This window comes from Gymnoscopelus braueri (genome assembly GCF_963280865.1).
Source record: "Gymnoscopelus braueri genome assembly, chromosome: 8".
Classification (NCBI taxonomy): domain Eukaryota; kingdom Metazoa; phylum Chordata; class Actinopteri; order Myctophiformes; family Myctophidae; genus Gymnoscopelus; species Gymnoscopelus braueri.
Genome location: NC_137609.1, coordinates 14,373,678 through 14,399,294, shown reverse-complemented (window position 1 = coordinate 14,399,294; position 25,617 = coordinate 14,373,678). Strand labels below are relative to the sequence as shown.

The following is a 25,617-nucleotide window of genomic DNA, read 5'->3' as shown; positions in this document are numbered from 1 at the left end:
GTTTTGGCAGAGATTAGGCTATAATTTATAGATTCAAGTTGTAAAAATAAATTATAATTAAAAAATAATCAGAAGTTTTAAGTAGCTTTAGGCTATAATCATCTTTGGCATTGTTGCACAGGGAAATGTAGTTTTGGACCAATTTGGAGGCTTAGGGTAGGATACATATTGATCCAAAACTACATTTCCCTGTGCAACAATGCCAAAGATGATTATAGCCTAAAGCTACTTAAAGCTTCTGATAATTTTTAATTACATATTTTTTTACAACTTTAATCTATAAATTAGAGCCTAATCTCTGCCAAAACAAACATGTTGATTTATTTTAAACATTGGCAATAATATCAAATAGGCAATAACACCAACACAATGTGATGGGGAGAAAAACAAGTCATTTAATACTTAATTTGTAAAGTCATTATAATGAGGAACTTTGTGGAAATAAAGCTTATTAGCTTTGTAGGCGGACTATCACAAATAATGAGAAAGCATGTAAAAAATAATGACAGTATTTAAAAATCATGACCTAGTGTATAAAAATTATGACTTGTAAATAATGATGTTGTAGTTCATGTGCTGCGTGCTATGTAATGTATTGGTGTATTGGTGCTATGTAATTTATTGGACTATCTATTTTTTTTTGTGTGTCACACGACCACATTGGAAACACGTGTTTTATTACCCTTTTATGTGTATATCCTGGGTTTAAGTTATATTGTGTTTGCTTGTATTTCTTTTACCAAAATTGAATCAAATCAAATCAGATTTAGTTTTATTTAAAAAATAATGAGAAACCTTCTAAAAAATAATGACTAAGTAGCTTACCTCCAAAATGTAAGGCTAAAAGTCATTCTTTTGAGAAGGTTTTGCATTACCTTGAGATACTAAGTCAGTATTTTGAGATAAGCCACTAAGTCAATATTTTGATAAAGGTTCTCACTATTTTGAGATACAGTAGTCTACTAAGTCATTTTTTGAGAGATACTAAGTTGTTATTTCAATAAAGTTTCTCATGTCTTACAGCATCTCTCTCTCTCTCTCTCTCTAAAACATTTTAGTATAGTTTTCTAATTATGAATAACCTGGCGCAGCTGCTCAGTCCATCATGTAATTTGGTGACTTCTCATTGAAAGAGTGAAAAGTATTCTGCACTTTGATGTGCTTATGTTAATAACTCATACATAGTTATGACCCATACAGCACAGTGCTTGCGGTGCATAATACAGTGCTTGAAATTGTTTTCATGAATTCAATTGATTCTAAATAACATGAGATCTACTCCAGCCAGTGAATACAGTGCTCTTCATTCTTTCCAATCTTAGGGTGACTCAATCAGGGAATGGTGATGAGGCACAAGTCACAGGGCATCATGCTGCTTCTTCTCCTCTGCTTCGTACTGTCCTTCCTCCCAATCCAAGCCCAGTTCTTGCAAGAGCCCAGAGCCATACCTGGCCTCCTCCTCTTCACACAGCCTGAGTATAATGCCTCCATCTTTGAGAACTCTGCAGGTAGGACCTACGCCAGGAGCGAGGTAAAGATGGGCATCACTATTGGGCCACCTCGCTCTTTAGACATCAGATATTCCATCGAGTCTGGAGACAATGAGGGAATCTTCCAGGCCGAGGAGTTCGTAATGGGAGACTTTTGTTTCCTCCGAATACGCACCAGTGGGGCCAGTGGGGCCATCTTGAACCGAGAAGTCCAGGATAACTACACGCTGACTGTGAAGGCATCTGCCCAAGGAGGCCTAGAGGCGTTGGCCTCTATCTTCATCAAGGTCCTGGATACCAATGATCTCCGTCCTCTGTTCTCCCCCACCTCCTATTCCTTCATTATCCCAGAGAGTGCGTCTCTGGGGTCCAGCGTCGGACGTGTAACAGCCACGGATGCAGATGTCGGCTCTAACGGAGAGTTCTACTACTTCTTCAAAACCAGGGTGGAGCTCTTCGCTGTCCATCCAACCAGTGGTGTGATCACCCTGACTGGTGGACCCAGAATGGACAAACAGGACAGGTTTGAACATGAGGTGCAGGTGGTCGACAGAGGCATGAAACTCTATGGGAACAATGGCGTCAGCAGCACCGCTAAGCTGCTTCTCATTTTCGAGCCGGTCAACAAGTTCTCTCCTGTTCTCCGTGCAAACGCCACCATGCCGTCATGGTCGGACAAGGATCCCACCTATGCAGTGGTGACTGTGGAGGACAGGGATGAGGGTCTATCCGGGGATATAGAGTGGGTGGCTATCATTGAGGGTGACCCATCGGAGCAGTTTGTGGTTGACAGATTGCCTGAAAGTAACGAGTACAGCATTAAAACGACTGAATCTGTGGATTGGGATAAGTTCCCCTATGGTTGTAACTTAACGCTTCAGGCTAAAGATAAGGGGGAGCCTCCAAAATATTCCAACGTAGAGGTTGTTCAATTGTTGGTGAAAAACCCTGAGCCTGTGTCGGTGCAATTTGAAAAAGATGTTTATGAAGCCAAGCTGAGTGTGCTAGCACCACCAGGCACCATTGCAGAATTGGTGAAAATTTCCCCTGAGCCTCTCAGAGTTAATTACAGCATCAGCGTTCCCTCAGATCCCATGTACTTTGATATTAACCCTTTGACCGGTGTTATTATGACCACGAGATGGCTGACAACAATATCACAGGAGGTTGTGGATATGGAGGTGGTCGATGTTGTCAGTCAGCTGCAAACAGAGGTCAGAATCACCATAGAGGATGCCAACAATAACCCTCCAGCATTCACCAGGTCTTCCTATGACATAGTCGTCAACGAAAGTTTGCCACTGGGCACCATCATTCTTGTGGTGTCTGCTGTGGATAGTGACAAAGGAGACAATGGGCGTGTAACCCACACAATCACTGGTCTGCAGTCTCTGCCATTCAACATTGACCAGGACACGGGAGAGGTGAGGATCATTAAAGAGCTAGATTATGAGTCCTCTGTGGATATCTACACATTTGCGGTGCGGGCCTCTGACTGGGGCTCGCCGTACAGAAGGGAGAGTGAAGTTAGTGTCACAATTCGCCTGCTGAACGTCAACGACAACCAGCCGCTTTTTGAGAAGGTGTCTTGCCGAGGAATGATCGCCCGAGATTTCCCCATTGGCCAAATTATCCTCACCCTGTCAGCAGTAGACATAGACGAGCTGGGAATGGTCAATTATATGATACTATCAGGGAACGAACTGGACTACTTCAACCTAAAGTCTGACACCGGGGCGTTGGCACTGAAGAGGTCTCTAGCCACGGTTAATCTAAAAAGTGGTATGTTCAACCTGAAAGTAGTGGCATCAGACGGAGAGATCATGTCTGAACCCACGTTTGTCAATGTGTCTGTTGCGAGGGGTAGGATGCCACCCAGAGGATTCAGCTGTAAGGAAACAATGGTGGCTGAGCTTTTAGCGGAGAGGATGCTTGCAAAGGCCTCTGCTATGGCCAAGGTTACGGTGAATGAGGGCTACGCTGACCTCTTCACTGCAAACGAACAGCCCCCGCAGTTTGAAGCCTTGCCCAGTAGTATTCTCGTGGGGGAAGACCTCACTTCAGGTGCGAGTGTGTTTCAGGTGAGGGCGCGAGACAGTGACACAGGCTTCAGTGGACGTGTCCTCTACTCCATATCTGACGGTAACAAAGAAACCTGCTTCAATATCGACATGGAGACCGGCCTGATAAGCTTGCTGCAGCCGCTGGACCGCGAGAGAACAGACCGTTACCTCCTCAATATCTCCATCTATGATCAGGGCATCCCACAGATGTCCAACTGGAGGCTGTTAACTGTGATGATCGAGGATGCCAACGACAACGATCCCCTATTCTCTCAGGAGGGCTACTCTGCCGTCGTTGCAGAGAATACCGCCGTCGGCACGGAGGTGGCGGCTGTGGCCGCGTTCGACCAAGACGCGGGTCAGAATGGACAGCTGTCCTACACGCTGCTGACTAGCGTTTCTCAATTCGGCATAGACAGAGACACCGGAGGCGTCTTTGTGGCCAGCATGCTGGACAGGGAGGCCGTCCCAACATTCAGCTTAAAGGTTGAGGCTAGGGACAAGGCAGAAAGAGGCACACAAAGGTCCTCTGTGACTACTCTGACTGTCACCGTGAGTGACATCAATGACTGCACCCCGACTTTCATCCCCAGCAGCTACAATGTCAGAGTTCTGGAGGATCTCCCACCAGGAGCTGTGATCACCCGGGTGGACGCTCAGGATGCAGATCTGGGTCCCGGTGGGCAGGTCCGATACTTCTTGGTGAATGACTTCAATGGTACTTTTGAGGTGGGTGATAGATGAACATTCAGTTTCTACTGTCTGTTTCATTGTTGCGTGTGTTGTTTCCCTGCATTGACAGTGTTGACATTTTAGGTAATTTAATTTTTTTAAATAATTGCTGCATGCATTGTACTATACTGCAGTGGTTTTAAAAGTGGTAAAAATATATTTTGTAGGGTATGGTATTTGCCTCTATTGGGAAATGAGGGCACATAAAGTGATACTGATATAATTAATTAAAAGATAGTTCATAACGTTTTGCATAGTTGCATACAGTATATTGCAATTATAATGTGTGATTGTCACAAAATCCCAAGGCACACCTGGAGTTGTCTCACGGCACACCAGAGTGCCTCGGCACACCATTTGGGAACCACTGCAATACTGTACATGTAATTTATTGTGTGGAGAAAACTTTACATTCAATTTCATTCTGTGTAACGGCAGTATCATCAGCGTACCATAACCATTGTATTGCATCGCATTGTACAGGTTGACTCAGTGAGTGGGGTGTTGAGGATTGGGAGAGAGCTGGACTATGAGAAACAGCAGTACTACAACTTAACTTTACTGGCTGAAGACGGAGGAGTTCCCAGTCTCAGCTCTCAAACATCCGTCGAGGTCGAGGTGTGTAACACAAGCACGCACACACACACGCATGTACACAGACACGTACACACGCACGTACACACGCACGCACGATGCCTAAATACACATTGTCTGTCCATATGGTGGCACAGCACAACTCATTGTTTCTTTTCCCCCTGTCTCAAAAACACGTGATTCACGATGTCTCCACAGGTGGCGGATGTTAATGAAAACCTGTATGCGCCGTACTTCTCTGACTTCGCCGTCAGAAGCTCTGTGAAGGAGAACTCTCGAGTGGGCACCAGCGTACTGGCGGTTAGCGCTAATGACGATGACAAAGGAAGGGATGGTTCATTGAGGTACTCTGTCAAAGGAGGCAGCGGGCTGGGCAGTTTCACCATCGACGAAGAAACAGGTGCGACACAAGATCAATTCGGAGGCTGTTTACGTGAAGTGAAAATCCAATACTTCCCTCGTATCATGCTGTGAAAATCAGCGGCTCAATTTATTGTTAACCACTCCAGACAACAAGCAATCTGAACTAATAATCTAGCCAATGCTGCTACATACAGCACCCCCCCCCCATGCATGACTCAGTTTCTTAGGAGCCTACTTGTTTTGTGTTTCTTGCAATCTCATTTTGTCCTTGGGCACCAATTCTTTCCCTGTCACACTCTGTTTACACTTTCACCCATCAAAAAGAAAAAGAAACATAAAAACAACAACCGAAATACAACAGAGTCTTTTGACAAAAATAACAGGCAAAGCAGTGGCACTCTGTTGGCATTTGTGTGTGTGTGTGTGTGTGTGCGCGTGCGTGCGCGTGCGCGTGCGCATCTAGAGTTTGTCCATGTCTGTCTCTGTCCATGTCTGCATCTAGAGTTTGTCCATGTCTGTCTCTGTCCATGTCTGCATCTAGAGTTTGTCCGTGTCTGTCTGAGTCCATGTCTGTATCTATAGTTTCTTCATGTCTGTCTGTGTCTGTTGTCCGTGTCTACGCAGCGTCCATGTTTCTGAGGGACGAGACAGCGTGTTGAGGTAGAGGAGTCAGAGTTACTGTGTGTTGGCAACTTGGTGGAGGTTCTCATGTGGGTTCTGTTTTCTGGGACATCATTAATGTAATGAGGACATCATGTCAGCTACAGTATAAGGTTAGAGTCTGGGCCCGGGCTGTCCAGTGCAACTGATCCGGTCCTGCTTGCATAACATTGATCAAGGCTTTCCACCTGCCATTCAGCTGCAAAATATTGAAGAATCTTCAGACTTATTGAAAAGCTGCTGACCCAGGACAAAAAGTAATATAAAGCTGCTGTGGAGCCTTTGTCTCCAGAACTGTCAGAATGATGTTTTGAAGAGGGAATGAATGGGCGTTGACTTACAAACTCAGTTAGGGATAAACTGATTGAAAGTCCAGGTCAGAAAATAGGAAAAAACTTTGGTTTTAGTTTATTCTTCTCATCTGCGGAAATAAAGGTGGAAAATATCTGAAAATTGTAAAATCAACAAGATATCCTAAAACATAGTTTGATAGCACGGCTAAAAATATTAGGCTTTACTGGGCTTGTCACACAGCCTAGTAATTTCACGCATTTGTTTGAATTTCAGATTTATTTCGATAGGTCAGTGTAGAGAGACAGGGAAGGGGAGGGACAGCAAATAGTCCGGCCGGCCCGGTAATCTAACCAGGGACTCACTGTCAGGCCACTCGGCTATTGCGTTGCCCCAAATGATTTTACTCTGTATTGTACTGATTTATTATGGTGGCCTGGACTGACTGACTTTCAACTAGGTTAATTAGTATTGATAGCGGTTGAGAGAGATAGAGGGGGGTGGGTAGAGACAAAGACAGACATTATTATTATGAATGGAGATTTAAAACAGCATTATCATAACTCATCTATAGCCCAATCATTTAATTCTGTATTGTTTTGAGGTACAGTACCTGGCTGCTGTATTGTCATTCTGTAAAATGTTTTGTTAACTTCAACCGGTCATTAACCTCAGGCAGTTAACCTCTTTCAACCTGGTGTCCCTAAATTATAAAAAAATGTCTATTTCTATTTTAAACAACAAAATCTACAAGCCCGACAATGAGCAGTAATGCAATACGATTTTTCTGCAATTTGTCGTATGACGAAGTAGGCCTTAAATGGCTAATGCACTGACTGACCTGACCACATACAGTAGCTGCAATATCCTGCCATGGACACTGACCAGTGTTGCATGTCATCTCCTCCTCGCTATCTCTATAGTCTGTCTCTCTTCACTGCCCCATATAAAGTGAAACAGAAATGCCTTAAAAAATATTTCTTTTTTTTGACAGCGATGCCAATATTATGGTTGAATTTCATCGAGCTGAGACATTGTGCAAACTGAGAAAGACTGTGAGCGACGGAGAAGTGATTCCTAGACAGCTCTCAGTGGTCCTCTCTAACTGTTCTGTTACTACTACTACTCACCTCAGAGTTAAGCCCACATAGACAGGATGAGAGCCGGAGAGACAACTGTTAAGTGTGGATTTTCCAGGGGAAATCAGACCACTTGCCAGAGCAGAACAGAGAAGGGAGAGAGGGCAGGCAGGAAATGAAGTGCAAGTGCAGAGAAAGACGGTGCAATTGGGAGCCTATGGCAGTGGTTCCTAAATGGTGTGCTGTGAGACAAGTCTAGGTATTTCTTGGGATTTTGTAACAACCGCACATTATTAATGCAGTATGTGCAACTACACCGAAAGTTATGAATATTTGTATTGTTTACTACAGTATTACTTTGTGTGCATTACCCGATATAGAGACAAATTATATACCCTTGTATACATTCACCCAGAGGCGTATCCTCATTGGGGCCAACAAGGCCATGGCCCGGTCTGTAAAACCCTGCTCCCCCAGGGGGAAAACAAATCTAAAAATCAACATAACAACATTAGCAGCCCCTCACCCTTTAAGTCGCCTATGTTTTCAAATGGGGCTCATTTGCATTCGGCTGAATTGTTAATGAGTGGCCATTAGAAAAGTTTTGCCTTCAAACCGGTTCTCCATTGCGCAGAGACGAGCACCTCTCCATTCAGAAATGTAATAGAAGAAGAACCGTCGTCCTGAAACACCCTGCCCCGCGACTAAACCGGCAGCCTCGGTCCGCGAAAAAAAATGGGGCAGTGTGTTTTGGGACGAGCGTTCCGTTTTCCACCCGGAATGGCTCGGTAATTCTCAATAGACTCTTAAAGGGGGTTTAAGAATCTGGCCCGGTCAACGTTAGAACCCACCATACGCCAGTGCACTCACCGGCCACTTTATCATTTACACTTGCTCCAACTGCTCATTTTTTCATTTGTATTACTTCTTTAAATGTTTTATCCCACTTCAATGCATGAGGAGTGAGCAGGCCGCCTCTTTCCCGGGTAGGACGTAGCACGTGGAAGGAACACGTTATTCCAACCAGTTCCTTTCCCCTATATCAGGCAAGACAATTTTGTGCTGCAGTTCAAACCAAGTATCAGAATGGGAAACAAGGTGTATATATAAAAATGTACGCGTTATTGAAGCTGTTTTGCACAGATATACAGGTGTGCCTTGAGATTCTGACTTGCCCTGGTGTTGCCTTGGGCACACAAAGTTTGAAAACCCCTGGCCTATGATACATGAGAAGTAGAAAGAAAATAATGATCTTTTACTTCCATGTTATTTTTCTGACCCAAGCCACTTTTCCTATGAGATAACCATAACAAACTTTGCTTTCTTCGTCTTGTACTTGTTTTTACAGTACAGTACAGGATGTGTTTTACAGTACAGTCAAGATGAAATCTGTAACTCTTATTCAGTGGTGGACAGTAACAAATTTACTTGAGTGCTGTACTTAAGTAAATATGTACTTTACTTGTATTTTTGGATTACTTTCACTCCACTACATTTCAAAGACAAATATTGTACTTTTGACTCCACTACATTTCTAGGAAGGTAAAAAAGTACATTATGAATAAAGCAATTAATAGTGAAAATAGCAGATCTACAAGCTCACAACGTGTCGCTATTTGCACTCTTATCATTTCTGGAAAATCTTCAATTTTAATACAGCAATGCATAGCCATTAAGACCTGAGGCCGATTCTACAAATGCCTTCTAAATCAGTAGTTCTCAGTCACACTTTCAAAATTGTTCAAAAATAGCAGCTATACAAGCTCACAGCGCGTCGCTTTGTGCCGCGCTGTGAGCTTGTACATCTGCTATTTTTGAACATTTTTGAAAAATCTAAAATGACTCAGATGCTTTCCCGGTTTGAATGGCTTAAAAAGAAAATGTATTTAAGTATTTTAAAAAAAAGCACTGTACTTTTTAATACTTAAGTATTTTTAAAAGCAAGTACTCCAGTACTTTAATTCACAATTTGACTGAGCAACTTTGACTTGTTGAGTAACATTTGAATCAGGAGTATCTGCTTTGACTCAAGTACTGCATGGGGTTGAGTACTGTACTGTATATCCACCACTGCTTCTAGTATCAAGGTTCCTTCCTGTTGCACATGTTAAAATTGAGACGTTTTCAATGACTCATCCGTGGCTGGATGGAAAACACAGGCAATATCTGTCATACAAGAAACAGGATCTTCTCGGCTTTAAGTTCTTGGCTCTCCGGCACTTGAACAGAAATTGGTATTCTTGTCATTGCTTATGGAGGTTAAAGCAATCCTAGCAATTTCTCATTGGGCTGCTGTCAGAAACCAGTGTTCCTTTATTACACAATTAAATCCAGAGTGTTGATATAACTCGGTGAGTGTAAAAAAGGACCCTGTGAGGGTCCGTTTGAGTTAGATGAACACTACAGATTTTACTGTGCAGGGACTGCGCAAGCTGGCGGCGGGATTTGTCACAGTCAGGATAAAGCATTCCTTAAGTACACAGACACCCTCTTAAAAGCTAATATATTATTTTCTTTTGGCATAACAAACAGACTTCTACATTCCTATCCAAAAATTCAGAGAAGTGTATGTTTTATTTTTTCCCCCTCCAATTACCTTGCAATTGATTGCTTGATTAATGGCGTTAATGATCTGGTGCAGCTGCTGAAACGGCATCCTAGAAATCAACTTCATTAGGTACTAGACGTGGTAGATGGATGCAAACACTGGTGTGCCAGAGACTTTTAGACCCCAAAAAAAACCATGTCATGATCCTTCAACGTTTTTATGCCGTGACTCTACAAGAGGCTAGCCATCTATGACGGGGTCTCTGAGTGTGTGTCTCTATCCAGAGCTAATCTCGCAAACCACTAGACCGATCAGCGCCGAACATCGCATGCATGCTGCTAGTAGGCCACAGAAGTACTGTATCTCCTCCACTAGTTGTGTTTTTCACATTATGTTTTATAAGGTTTTTTAATTCATTTTATAATTGAAGTCAATGGGGAAGTGATTTCACTGAAACCTTCATACATCATAGATATATCATAGACGACACAGGCTGGTCTCTGACATCCGCTTTGGAGGCAAATCTGAGATCCACTTCGGAGCCACTCATTTTCTGTGTGGATTCAGATATCCACATAATTTCTTAGTATATGTTCGCTCTCTGAAGTGCGTTGGTGAGAATGGAAACTGTCAAGTTGGATTTATATTGAATTCACAGAATAGCACCTATCGGTCCGGTAGAGCTTTTGAAACGGGCAACTCTCACTCTCCCACCGCCTCTGTCGAGTCATCTGATAGAGATGAGATGAGCTTTGAAAAAGGACATGGTCAAGGACGACAGCGTTACAAGCTAACACTTTACTATGCACTCTGGAAGCTCTGAGTCACTGCTTTCAAACACTCACGCACGCGCGCGCACGCGCGCTGACACGCACACGCACACACACACACACACACACACACACACACACACACACACACACACACACACACACACACACGCACACTTATTGGTGATAAGGTACCACCTTTGCCATGCAATTGCTGTGGGAGACATGACAAGACTAGCAACAGATTCTAGTGGATGCAAAAGAACATACACACACACGTGCCAACACTCCTGCTGATTGTGTGCGTGACATTCTGATGCGCTGGTGGTCCTGGCTGAGTGACCCCCAGTAAAGTGGAGGGGCCATCATGGCACTCTGTACCTTGTGCAGTGCAGTGAACAGGGAATCAGGGTCATTATCTCACTGGCCAAGCAATCCCCTAAGTGTTAATAGGAATCAACACTGACTTTTACTCAAAATAAGATGAACCATTGTATAACGCTGTTCTTTATGAATGGCAAAGCACAAAGTACGGTGACAACATATCATACAGAAACAGCCGCCTAGTATTAGAAATTGAAATTTAGCCTTCAAAGATGGCTTACGAATTATCAGACCCAGGAGTGGTGGGGATTGAAGGCTTCCTCAGAGGTTAGAGTGAATCCTGTTATCAGCTCACTCATTATAAATCACCTTGGATAAGAATATCAGGTAAAAGCCTGAAATGCAAAATGTAAATATTCCAAAAGTCTGAATACACAGTGGAAGATTGCACTGTGCAGCAGAGGTTTGCATCTATCCAACATGTCTAGTTTGTTTGTTGCAGTTCTACATTTGTGTTTCATCTCACATCTCATACTAGGATGTTTTGCACGCTCTGTGCATATAGAAAATACATTGTTTTATTGCTATGGTGCCTGTATACACTTGAAATGAGACATCTTCGCATCCCTCCATGCTGTTAGTGTGTAGCCTTGACCGTAACAAGCCCTAACACTCATTTCAAACAGTGTGTGTGTGTGTGTGTGTGTGTGTGTGTGTGTGTGTGTGTGTGTGTGTGTGTGTGTGTGTGTGTGTGTGTGTGTGTGTGTGTGTGTGTGTGTGTTTTTATGTGTGAGTGTTTATGTACATTCAAGATATGAGAATATTTTGAAGAAAAACAAATTGTCATCCAAAGCGTACCACAAGAGGTCACCTCAGCTGTCACCTTCCTTACGGTAGTCTGTGTTCCATAGGTGTGTGTTGTGTGTAATGTGCATGTTCATATAGTATATACACAGTATGTGAATGTGTCTAAGTCTTTCTTGCTAGAATTCTTGTGTATGTGTGAGTGCTTGCTGCTTGCTACTGAGTAGAATAGATCATTACATCCCTGGCTGTATGTAGTGCCTGCCTGGTTCCTGTGCAGTGCACTTCATTCAGAGTGTCTCTGGTTTGCACTCAGCGAATAGCAGCAGGTGGGGTTTGGTCAGCTGTGATTATCTTTAGAGAGGCTGACGGTGATTGGAGTGGCGGCAGCCGCTAATGCCTGTGAATGTCACTGGAGTCAGAACAGAACACAAAGTTTATACTGCATTTCTTTATTCCCTTTGGAGTACTTCATTGTGTCCAGCCCTTAAAGCTGAGCTTTCTGTTGGGGACACTTTCCCCTGTTAACACGCACACAATACCATAATATACTATATACTACCATATCATCGCTGTCAGGCAGAAACCTTATATCTCCATATTTAAACTTTTGTGTGTTTTTTTTGTAAATTGATGTCCTATTTCGTTGTACAACAGTGTCACTAGCGAAAATAGCTGATCTTGTTGCAGTGCGACATGTTGTGGGCTTGTAGATTGGCTATTTCCCCAAAATCGGAGGGTTTTCTCTCTAGGTCGTCCTCAGACGAGCCCTCCATCGCCGCTTCCAGTCATCCCGGTTCTCCATACATCTGGCCAGTTCATTCATTGGTACTTTGTGCTCCTGCAGCATTCTTGAGTACATCCACGTATGTTAGCATGGGACGTCCTCGTGACCGATGCCCGTGTGTTGGTTCCCACCACAGCACCAATTTGCTGGCTGGCAGCTCTTGATGCCTTTGGCAGTGTCCTGCTAGTCTCATTCTCCTGGCTGCAATTTTCTCGCTCACCCTTGGTATTCCCTCGTACAGTTTACAGTTTAGGCATTTAGCAGACGCTCTTAATCCAGAGCGACTTACAGTAAGCAAGGACACAAGATAGATATAGGATCAGGATCCTGTTGGTTACATGTACACTCTACATTTTATAAAACATGTAACCAATCAAAAGTATTAATAAGAGCTTGTGACTAAATAATAACTACATTGGATCCATTGGATCACAGATTCATTTTTACATTTCCTGAAAAGTAACCATTTTCGACATACAAGGTTTCCATCCAACAGCGACGATATACTGTACTGCAGCCTACTGTTTTACGTATGTGCACAGTAAACATACCTATATAATCTTTAATAAGTTATGGGGGACATCTTACTCCTAAGTCCTATGTTATTGTTAACATATGGCAATATTCATGGCACATAAATAATACCTATTACATTTAAAACAACAACATGTTTCTCTTGGCTCCCACAGGAGTGATTTATACTGCAGGCATCCTGGACTGTGAGACCAAAGACTCTTATTGGCTAACAATTTATGCCACAGACAGAGGCGTTATCCCACTCTCGGCTTCCATTGATGTCTTCATTCAGGTACAGTATGTGCATTATAATCCAATCCAATCCTATTGAAATGTATTTATTAGGCACATTTAAAAACAAGTGCTGTATAATCCAAAATAATAAGAACCATAAAATAACAGTACAACACAGTAGAAACACCACAACAGTGTGATTTGAAGCTACTGAGGACACCTCAGGTCCCATGTACCTTGTGCTCATTTAAGCATACACATACTCTGTACTGCCTCCCAGTAATTCGGTTTCACACTGGATCCGTTTTCATTGAAAACGTTTCCCAGTTCGAATGCTGGCCTCAGTGGCCTGCATTCACATTGGCCAAGATCCAATCGCGCCAGAGAACACATGCATATATACCCCCGATCCTATAGGTGGCGGCATGCACATAGTGTTTCTTCTGTGGACACAGACGTCATCAACTATGCGACAATGTTTGTGCTGGGCTCGCATTAATATAGGGTTTCAAAACCTGGTGAAACGCTTGTGTGCATTAGCGCAAGATGAGGATACAGGAAACATTCAGTCTAAATGTACAGTTTACTAACCTTCACAACTACTACTACTTTTGCATTTGAAACTTTAAATTTCTCTAAATATTATAAACTTTCACGACAGCTTAAGTACAAAATGAAAAGGCAACTATAGTAGCCTACAGTGAAGTCGGACTGAATTATATATATATATATATATATATATATATATATATATATATATATATATATGCGCCCTGTGCTCTTCTTTTTCTCTATGAAGAAAAGTACAAGTACAGTTGACACAAACGCATTCCGCAACGCTGCCTGTCTGTTGTTTAATCTCATCCTCTGGACTGCAAAGCCATAGCTGGTCATGTAGGAAGGTGTGCGATAGGTTCGCGCTTGCCATAGTCTCTAAAGTAATAATAATAATAAGAGAAAGTTCACTTTTGGTTATTTTAAAAGAGTCTCCTTATTTTATGTATTAATTTATTAGCCCTACATGGGAGAAACGTTAACTTTAGAGCTTTGGTTATAATTTAAAAAGACTAGAGCAGTTTATGTGCAGACTCACCTTTTTATTTTTATTTATTTATGATTTGTGGGTCCAGCACTGTGTGTAAAAAAGAACTGTGGGGACGTGCATCTCCTGCCTTTGTTCATATTTAAAATAAAAATTATATTTTCCAATGCAAGATCAGTGTGGTTATCTGCTCTATATTGTAATATCAAAAATAGTGGATCAACAAGCTCAATGTGTCGCATTGCACCGCATTTTCAGCTTGTAGCTTGGCTATTTTTGCTACTTTTGTGTGACACTGTATGACAGGGCATTCATTTATGATGAAAAAGCATTAAAAGTTGCAATATGGGATACAGGGTTTCTTCCTAACAGCAAAGATATGTAGTAGAGATCCAATTTAAATATCCGCACCAACCGTTTCTCCCGTATGTCAAAATATTATTATTTTCTGGTATTCCCCGTTAGTTTTAGTAGGCTATTAGTTGTGCGATGCGATCACAAAATGCATTGATTTAGCCTATGGAATGTCGGTGTGTCTTTTTTCTTTTTTTCAAACCGGTGCTGCGCTGACAGACGGCATCCAACATACAGGCGTCCAACACATGCGGCATCCAACGGATGGATGCCGCAACGGTTGGATTCCAGCCTACAGAGAGCACTGCTCTGCTGTGCTACTGCTTGGTGTGGATATGTTACGGCCATGGTTGAACCCCTGTGGATTGATCTGCGACGTGTTTTTGTTGGCTGTTTTTGTCGAGTTTATATACCGTCACCTATTCCAAATAGCGGGCCACTTCCGTCTAACTGTACGCTTGCTTTCACATTGCAGCTACCGTACCCGAAAACGCATGATCCGGATCCGAAACTGCCTCCCGAGGTGGTTTCGGGAACGGAACGGTTACCCGTTTCGCGGGTCGATTCGCTACATTCACACTAGCCAAGCGGTCTGGAGTGCGCACCCGGGACCTGAGTGTGAAACAGTCACAGTTGAATCCTCATGTAGACTCCTAAGGAAGTGGAAAAAAGCAAGGACAAAAATTGGTCATGTTGTTAATGCCATGCTCGGTTTGAAGCACGGTTCAAAACATTTTGGTTATCCTAAAATTAAAGTGTGGAGAATGTTAAATAGCCTCATTTAACCATGCACATACTCTGACTCTGAGTAATTGACAGCAAAGCTTAGTCACAGTTGTGTACTCGTTGTAGTGATACATTAACCACTTGATGTTGGATTTCACCCGTTTACAACCTTATCTTCAATATTTTGTCCTCACTATTGCTCATTATAAGATGGCACCAATTCTGTCTACTTGCTCTGTCTCAGAGATCGTCTGTAGACAGTTCAGAAACCTGCCCACGAATTACTTCATCGAAGGGGATTCCAAGCTAATTGAAACGGCATCCTTTCTCGTAATGGAAAGATAATACATTGAAATTGAATCCATTGTCCTTGCATTAATAAGAAATGTTTAATTACGTTTGAAATCTTGTTTGAAATCTTGGAAAACTGCCGTGGCATGGACGTTGCCACCGTGGAGAAACGGACTGAGAACTTTGTACAGTAAATGACCGATGTTGCTCTATTATGGGATCCCTCTCTTTTGGACTGAATAGCCCGTAGCATAATGTGTGTTCAAAACATCTGAAATGTATTCATTTTATTGTACTGTAGTGCCCAAGATGACCTGCTTGTTCTAAGATAAATATGATAAAAATGATGTATATTTAGAATTAAATAAAACACAAACTTCATCCCTATCGATGATGTCACTGGTAGGCAGGTTTCTGAACTTTCCATACCCGACCCCTAAGACGCAGAGGAGACATAAATGGTACCATCTCATAATGAACATTAGTGAGGATGAATTATATGAAGACAAGGTTGAAAATGGATGAACTTCTTTTTTACAGTTTGGCTCAGCACCAACATAGGGGGATGTGCATGAAACTGACAAGTGTTTCAGTTAAACTGACCCAAATATTATGGTTATTTCAAAACAAGTAGAGAAGTAGTCGACCATGCAGGTAGTAATAAGATCTTACTATGCTATTGTATTCACAGAGGAATGCTCTGTTTTTCCTTTAGCTGAAAATAAATACACAGTATTTTATTCTAATGGATAGGGAAACATTTCATCCCTCCCTGCCATCTGGTAGCACATTGCAACAATAATAACAGCTGGGTTTGAATAGCACTTTTCTTAATGACTCAGAATTCTGTAAAATGAAAACAATAAAACACAAGCAATCAGCCATGACATGTTATAATAAAGCCCCCCCGGCAGACTCCGCACACCTCACAAACAATGTTCAACTCCAATCAAATAAATTAACAATGATGTCCAGTATATTAAGAAAAGGAAGAAAAAACAAACAACAACAAAAAACACAATTTAATACAGAGTTATAGAGTAAAGCTCTAGCGCTTTTTGGTTCTCAAAAGTTTTTAAAGTGTCAACACAACATGCAAAGTTGACTCTTTTTATTTCCTCAGGCAGTTTTTCCCCCAAAAGTTCTGTTCAGCGATGTACCCACTCAGTATGGGGGTGTACAGTATGTGGGTATCAAATCACTTTATTTGTCAGCTCAAATAATACAAATGCACTTCTGGTTGAAAAACAAGCTCAGGCATGACATTGAGTTTTATAAGAAATTCCCTTTTTTTCTTTTCTTTTTTCTGTTAATTCCAAACAGAACCAACTTAGTATCTAAACTGGTTAGAAAAAAAAGAAAAGGTTTATACCTTTCTTTTGTTTACATTTAAGCTACACTATGTAACTTTCATGTCCTACCAGGACATTGAACCTGGGTCTCCCACTGAAATGTTTACCAATGAGTCAATAGAATACACCTATTTGCCCAGGGGAAATATTGCATTTTGCACCTTCCGGCAGTACCACTTGTCAACCAGTAGTGGTCAAACCAGAGCACAGGATCTAAAGTCAACCATTTTTCAAAAGAAATTAATCAAATCAAAGGAATTTTATGAATATCTTTTTTAAGAAGTAGTGAAAATAGCAAATCATTGCATCGTAAAGTGTTGTGAGCTTGTAATCGATTATATATATATTTTTTATTTTGCAGGATTCAACTTTTTTCTTTATATTTTTTTAATAATTGCGAAAATAGCAGATCTACAAGCTCACAATGTGTCACGATGCAACACATTGTGAGCTTGTAGATTTTTGCAATGTTTGCAAGACACCATTGTACGACAAGGTATAAAATACATCTTAACTCTTTCACTGCCAAGAGTATTTTCATAAAGTACTCCCCCAGTGCCAGCAATTTGCGCTTTTTTAAATTTTGTAATTTTGTAATTTTTCATTCAAATAAATTATCTGATTGGGTTTTTAAACCCATAATACAGTTCTACCAGTAGAGAGCAACAAATCGACACATTGATGACCTCGCTGGCTCACTCGCCCCCTCCCAAACAGGCTCACGTCACATCCGGTCATAACCGGATGTTGACATTTTCGACAATCGTTGATCGGGCTAAATTACGATGTGATACACGACTACGATGACTGATCGTCACCCAGACCAAAGAGAGTAGAAGTAGACCTCTCCGTTCGTTTTTTATACCGTGTGAAAAACCGTGACTTTCCCTATTCTGGACGAAAATGACCGCAGGAAAAAAATTAGAACCGGAAACGGAATCTGCGTCATGAAACCGGAACCCAATGAGTCTGAAGGAGTCAGGAAGCGAAAGTGATCATGAAAAATAAACAGAATAGCGCGACCACAGTCAAAAGTAAAAACTCGGGATTTCTCGTGCTGGCAGGGAGGGTACTCGGGAAAAACTCGGGATATCTCGGGGCGTGGCACTGAGAGAGTTAAGTGTTTAATCAGACTAATTGATAGTCATTTATAAAAACAATCTATTCGACTTTTTCATGTTGATTCGTTGATATATGTTTAAAAACATATATCCCAAAAACGTGTTTCTCCATTATTTGATTAATTGAAAAAGTAATTGATAGAATAATCGCCACGAAGACAATCGATAGTCGCAGCCCTATACCTGTCTCTTTATCTCTCTCTTTCTTCTGATTTCTTTCACTCACTCTTTCATTCTCTCTCTCTTTCTCTCTTCGTCCTCTAGGTGGAGGATGTCAATGACAATGCTCCCCTGACCTCTGACCCTATCTACCACCCTGTCGTCATGGAGAACTCCCCGAAAGACGTGTCCGTCATCCGTATCCAAGCGCAGGATCCTGACCTCACCGCCACACCAAGCCGCCTCAGCTACCGCATCACCGCTGGAAACCCACAGAACTTCTTCTCTATCAACGCCAAAACAGGTGAGACAGACAGACAGATAGACAGACAAACAGACAGACAGACAGACAGACAGACAGACAGACAGACAGACAGACAGACAGACAGACAGACAGACAGACAGACAGACAGACAGACAGACAGGCAGGCAGGCAGACAGACAGACAGACAGACAGACAGACAGACAGACAGACAGACAGACAGACAGACAGACAGACAGACAGACAGACAGACAGACAGACAGACAGACAGACAGACAGACAGACAGACAGACAGACAGACAGACAGACGACCTGAAATAATTCTTGAACTCGTTACTTATGAAATAGTAAATACTCTCTGTCAGCAACATTAAGCTTAATTTATACTCTATCGCACCAGGACGTAGCTTGCCAAAGAGAACAGCTTGTACATCTGTTCTTTTTCGCAAGCGACTCCGTTGTACTATGGAGGAGGCTTCAGCAGTCAGGACTTCAGTCGCACTGCCTAATAAGCAATGAAATCAACTAAACCGTTTCTCTGATTGTTTAGGTGACTCTGATGAATGGTTTCATTATGTGCTCCGTAGAGCGAATGCTTTCCATGCATTGTGAGACATTTTGGTGGACGAACTGTAAATTCTATGGGCTTTTAACAGCCACACTGCACAAGATGGACAATTGGACATTCAGGACAACGTTGAGCCACTGCCCACTGAGCATATCCATTTCTATAGGGCCTTTCTCTAAAGCGCTTTACAATGAGCATTACATTCACCCATTCACACACACATTCACACACGGACAGTGTGCAAGCATGCAAGGCACTAACCTGCTCTCCGGGAGGGGATTCAAAGTCTTGCTCAAGGACACTTCTATACTACTTGAACCAGAAATCTTTTCTATTTGTTTCCAGAATTACCTTCTGAGCCACTGTGCCCCAATCTGCCATTACAATCAGTAGAGGTTGAAAGCTAACTCAACAACACTACAGTATCTGTAAGTCCGCTGAGAGAGCATCACAAAATTTGTTCTGTACTAGAACATTTGTTCAATTAATCACATTAAATATGAATTTAATTGGTGTCCAAACATACATTCTTTGGCCATTTCTGCACATTTTGAACTCTCTCTTTTGCTGTCAGTGATATTACACTGGTGGCCCGTGGGCCAAATCCGGCCCCTGCAGAGCTATTTTGTGACCCATGTTCCAATATAAAATTAAATGCAAAGAATTTTTACTAGATGGTTGGTTGTACAGGATGACCATTTAGAATTTTGGTTAAGCAACCATTAACAGATAAGAATAAAATAGAAACTATTCAGAATGTTAGTAACTCACTCAGGGTCCCAAATTAACACCTATAGTACCAGTACTGCAAAGAAATTATTCTCATGCATCCATTAACTTGTATGTGTTAGTTTTGTGTGGATTTTTCCATCTTCTCCATTTTCATCCACTTCAAACACACCATAAGAGCTTGTGCTATTATCACCGGGTGCTCAAAACTAAATGGAAAAACCTCATTCATACGAACATGTAAACACTTCACCTTGCCACTTGCCAGCCTGCCTCTAATACTTTTCACACAAAGACGCTTCCATGCCAGGGACCCGTGCACAGAACACACTGAAATATCTACTTCCTATTTTCTTAATATCAAAATCTAAGCCTGTGCACCAAGGACCGACAAAGACATTTTCCTATCAAACATCAAAATGCATGAATGCAGTATGAAGCAGGCCCTAAAAAGTTACCATAATGGACATAATGTCCCTCATTTATCAACGCGGTGTAGACCAAATAATGGGCGTACGGCGAGATCACCGCAACTTTCGGCATTTGTCAATATATCCTGACTTTGTCTTTAGCGTACAGCCCGCTCAGATCTCACGTTTCTCACTGTTTGTTCCATTGTAGACATGCGGAGCAGCATTGTCTGACCGTCTGACAGGCATCTGAACATATGTATCCACTCCAAAATCTATATCTAACAGACTAATAAATAATAACTAAGAAACTATAACTAAGAAATTTAACATTTTATAAACTAATTTAAACAAACCGTTTTAACAGTCATTCAGATAAGATTGCAGATCTGGCTGCATTGGCTATTTGAAAATAGCAGATCTACAAGCTCACAACGCACCACATTGCGACACGTTGTGAGCTTGTACTGTAGATCTGCTATTTTCAAAATATACGAGCACTTATGCAAGAGCATTTTCGGGAGTCGCGACTGCCGCGGCCACGCCGCTCTAATCTTCTCATGGACAGTGAGGTCTCCCAGCGTGTCCTATGGAACCTGGGTTGAGGATATAAACCCGACGCTCCAAACCTTTGCCTCTCCAGGCTATCTCTCATTAATGTGGCAGCACAGGACTGCAGCCCGCCCGAGTCTCACGGAATGACTGCTTTATTTTAGTGTAACCCTGCTCGGTATGGGTTAAATAATTGAATATACAAACGTATTCTATTGATGGCGATGAGATGTCATAATCTGTCATTCATTTAGGCTACTAGCCTACTTGACAAAGATTGTACCGTTACGGAATACACGAAAGACACAGTTGGGTTTGCAAGTACTGTAGGTGTGTGTGTGCGTGCGTGCGTGCGTGCGTGCGTGCGTGCGTGCGTGCGTGCGTGCGTGCGTGCGTGCGTGCGTGCGTGCGTGCGTGCGCACGTGTGTGTGACTTGACAGGCAGTGAGGTGGGCCGGGGAAACTCTTCTCCATGCTATTATTTGGTCGTATTCCGGTTCTTCATGTTGTAATATCGGGGCGTTACGAGAATATTTAAGGGCGTGTTATTTAAATGACGCTCGGTTTCAGCCGTCAGATTTATCAAAGCTCCGACCAAATGTACGCTAGGATTGGCTGTATAGGATCCTTTGATAAATGCCACTTGGACGTTGGCTTACGGCCAGATTTAAGGCAAAAAATATGCTGTTTTTACTCTCCATTAAAAAATGGAGAGTAAAATGGGGAAATGAGGGACCTATAGCACACAACAAATGGTGTTGTTGTCACGGTCTTGTGGCCCCTGACTTCAAGTCATTTTACAATTGTGGCCCCCTGCCTAATCTAGTTGAATATCCCTTCTGTACAGTATGGTTACTGTTCTCTTGACAGTGAGTAAAACACAGGCTAGGCTGAAGGGTGAATAGGAGCGTATTGATTTATTCAGACCTACACGGACACATTCAAAATGCAGATGAAAAGTCACACACACAAAACCTTAGCTTTTTTAACCTGTGTGCACTGCTAAGACAGCAGAAACTGTAAATGTATTGGTGCACATTTCATGTGTGTGTGAGAGTGATAAAGAGATGCTCATAGTGTGTGTGTGTGTGTGTGTGTGTGTGTGTGTGTGTGTGTGTGTGTGTGTGTGTGTGTGTGTGTGTGTGTGTGTGTGTGTGTGTGTGTGTGTGTGTGTGTGTGTGTGTGTGTGAGACAGAGTGTATGTAATTGATTGCAGCAGTGTGTGGACAGCGATGACAGCTCTACATTAATGAGTGTAGATAAAGGTGATATGTCCCCACATATGACAGATTTATGTGTGCACTGCAGTCAGGCCCGCGTGTGTGTGTGCGTCCGTGTGTGCGTCCGTGTGTGTGCGTCCGTGTGTGTGTATGTGCATGCTTGCGTGCTTGCGCAATCGTGCCGGTGTGTGTCTGTGCGCGTGTGTGTGTGTGTGTGTGTGTGTGTGTGTGTGTGTGTGTGTGTGTGTGTGTGTGTGTGTGTGTGTGTGTGTGTGTGTGTGTGTGTGTGTGTGAGAGAGAGTGTGAGTGTCAAATGGGAGCATTTCTAGCCACCTGAGCCCTGCTCGGCTTTCTGTCTCTGTCAAACAATGAAAAAAAATTATGTATAAGTGAGCCAAAAACCTACAGTATTGTTATCTGTTCCTTATTAAGTCGATTCCAGAGAGCTCCTGTCCACAAAGATTGATGACCATCTTCACGCTGTGAAAAATGGCCTTTCAGTCCACAAGTGAATAATTAGTTTCCATTGTCTGCAGCAGTTGCTGGTCTTCATGGATATTTATGTCCTCTCCAGCCTTACTACACTGTACAATCCTGAGTGTTAATTTAACTCTGAGAACCCTTACAGGTTTGTACACTCTCGGAGATACAAATGGATAAATTAACACTAATTATTTTACTGCACGTACTAGTCTGCTAACCACATGTGCATTGTAGGGTTTTCAAGTATGATTTTTTTTTAAAACCTTTAGGTTCTGTGAGCTTCAGGACGTGTCGTTGACCTCACACCTTCGTATATGTTTGTAGTATTGTCACGAACAGAATACATTTTTGGAGGGTTGATGCAATCGATATGAATCTTGGAGCAAAATAAAAGTTGCATGTTGTAAAAAAAAAAGAAAGAAAAAGAAAGTAAGGAAAAAGAAGAAAAGTTGGTTAGTTCTTAAGTATGGTAAAGTTTAAAAATAAAAATCCCTGAAGCATGTCTGACTGGTGGATGGTTACTCTTTCTGCTGGACGTTTTCTCTGTGCTAGCTGTAGCAGCATACCCAACCCTCTGCCTCTCTGTGGAAGTGTGTGCATTATTATGTTACTTTCACTTTGCTTGCAGGTCTTTCCTCTATGAGTTATAAGGACCACCGTGAATGATGATGAATAAAATAATCTCTTGCTAATGGCTGGGGAACTGACTGAATTTGTCAGTTTGAAACCTTGTTGTTACCCCTTTGATGGGTTGATTGCCTGTGGTTGCGCTATGAATTTGTAGATCTGCTATTTTTGGAAAATGTGTGCAAATCTTTGAATATTAATATATTTTTTAATATTTTAACTCAAATCTTTGCTTCTAGGGGTACCTGGAACTAAATATTTTGAGATGGGTGCGTCCGTGGCCAAATACATGTAATTTTGGGAGGTCTTTGACATGAAAAAGTTTGAGCACCATTGATATAGCAACATATGTTTTTCTGAAAACTGTTAGGATTTAGAAGACATTTTTAGAATCAGCCTCAAGTCTTAATGGGTTAAGTAAGACAGTAGGCATTTATATATAAATGTGTTTATAGCTTGTGTCATATGTGACATGCAGTAGCTTGTGCACACAAACACTTGTGCTACCATTTACCAGGTTGGTGTGTTGTGGTTTTTAATGTAGACTATTAGTAGGCTCTTATTTTATTACTGTGGTATCGCTTATTAATGTTTGATTCTCGCATGTGTGTTGCGTTTGGACTTTAATTGGGGCTCTTGCCACTTTGTGTGATATTGATGCATAGTAGGCCTATGGATATGGAATCAGTAAAAATCGATTAAGTCACTTGTCAAGACAGGTGGACCTAGCTATGTTTAATTTGTTTCAACTGAAACAGGTATGGAACAGGCCTTGCCTCGCTGATGAATTGAGGCTCTCTGACCCTTACGCTGTCCATGGTGCTGAACAGCGCATGTCAGAGCAAAGGTGAATTATTGATTTACACATTGTGTAGGGTACTGAACCTACTGTTGAAGGGTTAGAATGAATTTGAAAGGTAAGATGTCTGGCGTTTTACAGTTAAAGTTTAACTTTAAAAACCTCTAATGTTTTTAAAGTTAAAGCTGGTAAAAGTATAAAATATTTATTTTTTAACAATTTAGATTTAAGCTCACACCGCGTTGTGCTGCGAAGCATTATGAGCTTGTAGATCGGCTATTTTCAAAATCATTTAGTGGTTAAGTGCTTCAGTAGTGGTTAAGTGGGTCAGTAAAGGGAAGTATTGTCCAGTAGATGTGGTGTGGATTATTGACTGTTGTCAGAGTGGTTAGTAGGGGAGTTTGTGCTGAACAAGCCCCCCCCCCCAGTTCTCTCCTAAAGCCTGTGACCACTGCTCCACATTTGCTCCTAATTTGTTTAATTGAAGTTAGCCTGCGTAGCTAGCTCAAGGTCACACACTCTGTGTGTGTGTGTGTGTGTGTGTGTGTGTGTGTGTGTGTGTGTGTGTGTGTGTGTGTGTGTGAGAGTGTATGTATGCATGCGTGCGTGCGTACGTGTGTGCGTGTGTATTTAACTGCAGTCTAGCTATTTGCTGGTGGCTGCACAGACATTTTAAGCAGCTGCAATAATCCCGTATCGGTCTCACAGAGACGCAACGCTTCACTGCACTGAAACAATCGCTCACGCCACAGACGCTTGTTCTGTTTAATTGTCCTACATCCAAATTTGCACCACTTGAAATATACAATGAGCAGAGATCAATGTTACATAGATTGTATATCTGTACATGTTTTTTATGCAGTATATATTACACAGTAAACCTAACTCTGAGAGCGTAAAAATCTTACATGGTACCATATAATATGGACCCTTTTCAAAACGGCCATTTTAACAGGTAAACAGCTGAAGGGTATTAAGGCTAACAATGTAGGATTCAAATGTAGTGTTTATTCATACACCTGTACACTCCCATTGACTAAAGTGCATTCCATCAAACCTTTGGCTTCAGTTTGCCTTCCGGTGCCTGACCTTTCCTTCTTTGTACAGTAGCTTTGCAAAAAGGTCTAATATCCTAGAGTTTTACAAAACTGTGTCACACAGTTTTGTGTCAATAATACAGGGCGTATTGAGAAGGGGTGTTTGCAGACCTGGAATACAGGCAAATCTATGGCCCAGACAGTTTCACGACCCTGCTGACGTTACAGGGACACGGAGCATGCATTTTGTTTGACATTTTTTAAATTTTAAAATTGCTATTTGAAAACCCATTCCATCCACCATAACTTGTTAACTCAGACATCACACTTGTCGCTGTGCGAGGCGACAAGTGTTGCACAGTACGGGCACTCACTTGCCTATAGCAGCTCGCTTGGGTGTACCTCACAGGCCTCAAAGCCTCACTGTTGGTACACCTACTGTACCTTGTTTTAGATTATTCGATTTATATTTCAATTCATAAAACCATCTCAATTTAACATTTACACGTAAGACTAACCACTCAGTCAACCTCTATAGACAGGGTTATTAATGTTTAAATATGGTCATTTCTGGTGTGGGTCATGAAACTACCTGGGCCGTGAAACTGTCTAGGCTATAGATCTGAATGCT

At 42.0% G+C, this 25,617-nt stretch overlaps 2 protein-coding genes across 2 annotated transcripts in view; both read left to right on the top strand.

The window, feature by feature from the left end:
* LOC308090276 (transcription regulator protein BACH1-like) overlaps positions 1 to 25,617 on the top strand; it is a 221,101-nt gene that overhangs the window by 107,780 nt on the left and 87,704 nt on the right. The window lies entirely within an intron of this gene.
* fat3b (FAT atypical cadherin 3b) overlaps positions 1,340 to 25,617 on the top strand; it is a gene marked incomplete at both ends in the record, with an annotated part of 129,326 nt that continues 105,048 nt past the window's right edge. The window contains 5 exons of the mRNA XM_080435956.1: positions 1,340 to 4,282; positions 4,769 to 4,903; positions 5,078 to 5,279; positions 13,195 to 13,313; positions 18,406 to 18,604. Of these exons, the coding sequence (XP_080292082.1) occupies positions 1,340 to 4,282; positions 4,769 to 4,903; positions 5,078 to 5,279; positions 13,195 to 13,313; positions 18,406 to 18,604 (3,598 nt within the window). The remainder of the gene's footprint in view (positions 4,283 to 4,768; positions 4,904 to 5,077; positions 5,280 to 13,194; positions 13,314 to 18,405; positions 18,605 to 25,617) is intronic.